At 42.9% G+C, this 6,354-nt stretch overlaps 1 protein-coding gene across 1 annotated transcript; it reads left to right on the top strand.

Moving 5' to 3' along the window:
- Positions 1-845: 845 nt before the first annotated feature.
- On the top strand, positions 846-2,947 carry LOC112264082 (prolactin-releasing peptide receptor-like). The gene is made up of 2 exons (XM_024440683.2): positions 846-1,321; positions 1,760-2,947. The coding sequence occupies exons 1-2, from the start codon at positions 855-857 to the stop codon at positions 2,445-2,447; spliced, it is 1,155 nt and encodes a 384-aa protein (XP_024296451.1). The 5' UTR covers positions 846-854; the 3' UTR covers positions 2,448-2,947.
- The last annotated feature ends 3,407 nt before the right edge of the window (positions 2,948-6,354 follow it).

Genomic DNA, 6,354 nt, shown 5'->3' with positions numbered 1-6,354 from the left:
CCATAATAAAGGGGTTGAATATTCCTTGACTCAAAACATTTCAGCTTTTCACTATTAATTAATTTGTTTAAAAAAAATCTATAAACATTATTCCACTTTGACATTATGGGGTATTGTTTGTAGGCCACTGACAAATCTAAATTCAGGCTCTAACACAATACATTTGGAAAAAGTCAAGGGGTGAGAATACTTTCTGAAGGCACTGTATGCAGTCATCTATAGATTCTATTGTCATACCCTAATTATCTGGTGACTATTTCAGCAAAATGATTTTGTTCTAGACTGATTAGGTCACGATTTGATGTCAAGGAAAGCATGATTACACATTTAGAGGCTTGTTGAAATAAAGAGCTTCTCTCTGGCCCACTCATGTGTCAGTGTCTGAGTGCTGCTAATTTGCATCACAATTATTAATATAATTTCAGTGACCAGAGACATTCATGCGATGTGTAAACGTACTTAATGCATTTTATTCCCTCTAGACTCTGAAGGGCAACGTTTTTGTGGTTCAACCCAACTGTTTTCTAAATCTAAATTAAGAGTTTCCTGAAGGGTTTATATAATGGGTGGCTGGTAAAATAAATACATTACATTTTAATGAAGTTATTCAGTGGATGTTAATCTCATCCAGAACAACTTAGTATGGGTCTGTATTGCAGGCAACACAGACCTCTCGGAGATCTGATCACCATCACCACAATGCTATAATAAAAACAGGCATTTGGGTTAAAATATTTAGTTTGGTTATGAGGAATGCAAGTAGACCTGGCCACATCAGAAACAAGAGGACTGATAAGCTATGCCTTCGCTTTTTTCTCTCTCTAGGCACCTCTTGCCCTTTCTCCAGTTCTGTGATGGAAGGCAGTGGCAGTGGATTGACTGTAGAGCTGGCCTCCCCTGGGCCTTGTGTGGCTGGCATGGAGGGGAACACCAGTGGGCAGGTGTTTGAGGTGGTGCTGCAGAACAGCTCCTCGTCCAAACGTAGCCCTCAGTTTGTGGGGGTGGAGCTGCTGAAGTCCTTCAAGCTGCTCATCATCCCCTGCTACATCCTGGTGGTGCTGATCGGGGTGTTCGGCAACTACCTGCTGCTCTACGTCATCTGCCACACCCGTAAGATGCACAACATCACTAACTTCTTCATTGGAAACCTGGCCTTCTCCGACATGCTGATGTGTGCCACCTGTGTCCCCTTCACCTTGGCCTATGCCTTCAACCCCCGCGGCTGGGTTTTTGGGAGGTTCATGTGCTACCTGGTTTACCTCATCCAACCAGTGACCGTCTACGTGTCTGTCTTCACTCTCACTGCTATTGGTGTTGACAGGTAAGCCTTGGTCGAGGTTGCATTAAATACACTTTTTTAGACTTGGAGTGAATGAGCACATTATCATATTTCTATGTAAGCTTCTCTATCACATTACATAATTACATTTCATTCACAGTTTTTATTATTTATCTTTTATTGAGATTTCCTCCATGGTGTTTCAGTATTTGTGGCTGGACCGGAACGATGATTAGGTATAGATTCAACTCTGTCACATAAAGAATTCTTAACAGCTCTATTCAGCACCCTTAAGACTTTTCTAAAAGTTCAACTCAGAGAGATGATTCATACTTTAACAGGAATTAAAATCATCTGCAGGGACATTCACATCAAATTATGGAGGGATGAGTAGAAGCATGATGTGATGTCTTTACACAATTGTCAGATCAAAAATAAAAGATTCCCACACTTGACATGGTAAATTGATCCTATCCCCAGGTACTATGCCACAGTTCACCCTCTGAAGAAGCGGATCTCAGTGCTGGCGTGTACCTACCTCCTATCTGGGATCTGGCTGCTCTCCTGTGGGCTTGTGGCCCCGGCCGTGGCCCACACCTACCATGTGGAGTTCAAGAATGATGGCTTTACCATCTGTGAGGAGTTCTGGATGGACAAGAAGAGAGAGAGGTTGGCCTACGCATACAGCACACTTTTCATGACCTACGTCCTGCCTCTGTCTGCCCTCTGCATCTCTTACCTCTGCATCTCTGTCAAGCTCCGTAACTGTGTGGTGCCTGGTCACCGCACCCAGAGCCAGGCCGAGGCCCAGCGAACCCGCAAGCGCAAGACCTTCCGTCTGATCACCCTGGTGGTGGCGGCTTTCGGCGTGTGCTGGATGCCCATCAGTGTGTTCAACGTGCTGCGGGACATTGACATTGACCTGATTGACAAGCGCTTCTTCCTGCTCATCCAACTGCTGTGCCACTTGTGTGCCATGAGCTCGTCCTGCTGTAACCCTTTCCTGTATGCCTGGCTGCATAACCGCTTTCGTGCCGAGCTGCGCAAGATGTTCACCTGTCACCACCGCATCGGCATCCCTGCCAACCACTGTGCCACAAACAGCGTGAACCCCTTCATTCCACCCTCCCACCCACCCGCACAGGATTTGTTCAGAGAATGGTCTTGAAACCAGCTGAAATATTTTTGGTCAGGGTTTTTGTACTGTAAGATAAGATGGTAAAATTATTACTTTTGTTTTTCAAATAGTTGATTCTTCGGACTCCACTCCCACTGTTTCTCATGCCCAATTAATACATATTTTGTGAAAAGTAATGTACATTTCTGCACAAGATTATTAAGTGGTTGCACAAGTGCAATAAACTGTGCCACAAACAAGAGTGCTGCAAAAAAAGTATACTGCATTTGAAGTGTTCTTAGACATGTTGAAACATCAGGAGTTGATTGATCAAGATGGACATCTTCGGTGTACATTATGCTGTTTATATAAGCATTATCTTTATTGTACAGTGTATTCCCATATGATGCATACAAAGTGATGGTTTAATAATAGATGCTTTGGGTTTGGTTTTTGCTTGATTTCAAAAGTCTCTACAACCTCAAGGTTGTGACTGACAGGTGATGCACATTACCAGATGGGAACGCAGCTTCCAACCTCACAGAAGAGGGTCCTGGCTTGATGACAAAGATGATAGCTTCAGTCTCTCAACAACTAACAAAAATTAAACACATTTGGTCATGTCAAAAAAGATTGAAATTGGTTCCATTTAACCTGTTTTCCATTTTTGACAAGTTGCAAGTTTAAACACAGTTTTACTTTCTGTGACAGAAATTGTTGCATCATGCATGTTACATCTTTGTAAACGTAATGAAGTATACTGAACAAAAACAAACGCAACATGCAACAATTTCCAATATTTTACCGTGTGAACTTTTTTGTGAACTTTACAGTTCACATAAGGAAATCAGTCAATTGAAATAAATGCATTAGGCCCTAATCTATGGATTTCACATGACTGGGAATAAAGATATGCATCTGTTTCCTTTAAAAAAAAGTAGGGGTGTGGATCAGAAAACTAGTCCGTATCTGGTGTGACCACCATTTGCCTCATGCAGTCCGACACATCTCCTTCACATAGAGTTGATCAGGCTATTGATTGTGGCCTGTTAAATGTTGTCCCACTCCTTTTCAATAAATGTGTGAAGTTGCTAGATAATGGCGGGTACTAGAACACTGTCGTACACGTTGATCCAGAGCATGCCAAACATGCTCAACGGGTGACATGTCTGGTGAGTATGCAGGCCATGGACTAACTGGAACATTTTCAGCTTCCAGGAATTATATACAGATCGGGGGCTCCCGAGTGGCGCAGCGGTCTAAGTGCATCTCAGTGCAAGAGGCATCACTACAGTCCCTGGTTCAAATCCAGGCAGTATCACATCTGGCCATGATTGGGAGTCCCATAGGGTGGAGCACAATTGGCCCAGCGTCGTCCAGGTTTGGCAGGGGTAGGCCGTCATTATAAATAAGAATCTATTCTTAACTGACTTGTCTAGTTAAATAAAGGTTATACAAAAAAATACATATTGTTGCAAAATGGGGCAGTGCACACTCCCTTAAAACTTGTGGCATTGTGTTCTGTGACAAAACTGCACATTTTAGAGTGGCCTTTTATTGTGCCGAGCACAAGGTGCACCTGTGTAATGATAATGCAGTTGTGATTTTAGCATGTACATCTTGGTGGGGCAAAGTCACTTTATTTATTTTTTATGCATGCCAGCAAAGCCACTACACAACACATTAACCGCACTTTAACGGTGACAGACGATGCCCACAAAATGTAAGGGCTTACATAAAGCTGTCCCAACAGAAGAGCTTTCTTTTCAACACCGTGGAGTGAATCCTTACCACTGCTACACCTGGCTATCAGCGGAGCCTTGTCTAGCAGCGAAACAGTTAATTCAGCCTCATTTACTGCCTTTAAAAAAAACATAGCTGATATGGCTGCTAGACAAGCTTGGGCCAGTGACTGATGGATCTCCATGTTTTTTACCTTGTGGGAAATCTGTTGATGTGCCATTAAGCAGGCCGTTGACCCTGGTTGCTTCTGTGGGTCACTCTGGATGGTAGTCTGTTAGATGACTGACCAATGTAAATTGTGAGCGGCTACACTGCAAGTAGATTGTATGTCTTAATATTCAATAAAATTAAACAATGTTAATGAGTGTCTGGCAAAGCAAGTTCACAGGTGGTATGAAAGAGCAGTCCAACAGAATTGATTGATTATGATTTGAATGCCATTATCAAATCTCTGCTCATCAACACATCTCATTTGTATCAATAAGGAAGTTGTGAGTTGACTGCAGAAGAACATTTGTAAAGAATTCAAGAGAATACCTGTTGTCATGGTCACATACACATTCAACACCTTATCCTTGTCAGGGTGGTTGATATTTTCAGTGATTAATTTTCATACACTTCTAATAAGACCAAATAAGTGAGAAACCATGGTAATGAGTTCTGTGACCCAGATGAAGCTGACAAGCACTCACAATAAATAAGCCTTGACCAACCACAAACCTGTGAATTGAGATAGTTCCTCAATATCTTGAGAGCAATGGTCTAAACCAGGTATTCCCAAACAGTCCATTTATATTTTCCAACGGGGCTATACATTTGGGTGAGTTTTTTCTCTCGCCTGAGTAGCTTCTTTTCACTGCCCAAAATAAAATCAAACCATCTAGTGTTCAGCTAAATAACAACACAATGTCAAATACAGGTAGCCTATTCAAATAATTAACAGCCAGTCCCATTAACTGTTACTCTCTTGCGGGAATTCCACAAACGGTCCGTATGTAGCCAAACGTAGCTGCTGCTGATGTTGGTATCTATACTGAATGCGCAAAAGCCATGACAGGGAGACAGTGGAGGGGTAACACGTGTGCAAGCAGTTGCTCCCGACGCCACTTGGGTACACTGCAGCATCCACCGAGAGGCTCTTGTTGCCAAAGGAATGCCTGACAGCTTGAAACACGTTTTGGACACTACAGTGAAAATGGTTAACTTTGCTAAAGCAAGGCCCCTGAACTCTGGGGCAAAGTATTGACACTTTTTTAATTGAGATGAGCTTAAAGTTTTCTTTACTGACCATCATTTTCACTTGTCTGATCGCTTGCATGATGATGAGTTTCTCACACAACTGGCCTATCTGGGTGATGTTTTTTCTCACCTGAATGATCTGAATCTAGGATTACAGGGAATCTCCGCAACTATATTCAATGTTTGGGACAAAATTGAGGCTATGAGTAAGAAGTTGGAGCTCTTCTCTGTCTGCATTAACAAGGACAACAGACAGATCTTTCCATCATTGTAAGATTTTTTTGTGTGCAAATTAACTCAAGCTTACGGACAATGTCAAATGTGATGTAGCGAAGCACCTGAGTGAGTTGGGCGTGCAATTACACAGGTACTTTTCCGAAACGGATGACACAAGCAACTGGATTCGTTATCCCTTCATGCCCTGCCTCCAGTTCACTTACCGATATCTGAACAAGAGAGCCGCATCGAAATTGCAACAAGAAGTTCTGTGAAAATTGAATTTAATCAGAAGCCACTGTCAGATTTCTTGATTGGGCTGCGCTCAGAGTATCCTGCCTTGGCAAATCGCACTGTTACTCAAACTCAAACAGGAAGCACCCTGAAGACTTCCTGATGGTTCGCCCCCATGTGGTAAAGGTAGGAAAAAACACCTCTTCGCTGATCCTCAACACTGGGGCCCCACAAGGGTGTGTGCTCAGCCCCCTCCTGTACTCCCTGTTCACCCATGACTGCGTGGCTATGCACGCCTACAACTCAATCATCAAGTTTGCAGACAACACAACAGTAGTAGGCTTGATTACAAACAATGATGAGACAGCCTACAGGGAGGTGGTGAGGGCTCGGAGTGTGGTGCCAGGAAAATAACCTCTCACTCTATTTCAACAAAACTAAGGAGATGATCGTGGACTTCAGGAAACAGCAGAGGGAGAACCCCCTATCCAAGTCAAAATCAAATCAAATTTATTTATATAGCCCT

Source organism: Oncorhynchus tshawytscha, linkage group LG12 (assembly GCF_018296145.1).
Source record: "Oncorhynchus tshawytscha isolate Ot180627B linkage group LG12, Otsh_v2.0, whole genome shotgun sequence".
In the NCBI taxonomy this organism is placed as follows: domain Eukaryota; kingdom Metazoa; phylum Chordata; class Actinopteri; order Salmoniformes; family Salmonidae; genus Oncorhynchus; species Oncorhynchus tshawytscha.
The sequence above is the reverse complement of the archived record's forward strand: the minus strand, read 5'-3'. Positions and strand labels throughout refer to the sequence as shown.

What these genes read in the sequence shown, in the direction of transcription:
- LOC112264082 (XM_024440683.2), top strand. Translation starts at nt 855, where the DNA reads ATGGAAGGCAGTGGCAGTGGATTGACTGTAGAGCTGGCCTCCCCTGGG. An exon ending in ACTGCTATTGGTGTTGACAG is followed by an intron (nt 1,322 to 1,759) that starts GTAAGCCTTGGT and finishes TCCTATCCCCAG; the next exon opens with GTACTATGCCACAGTTCACC.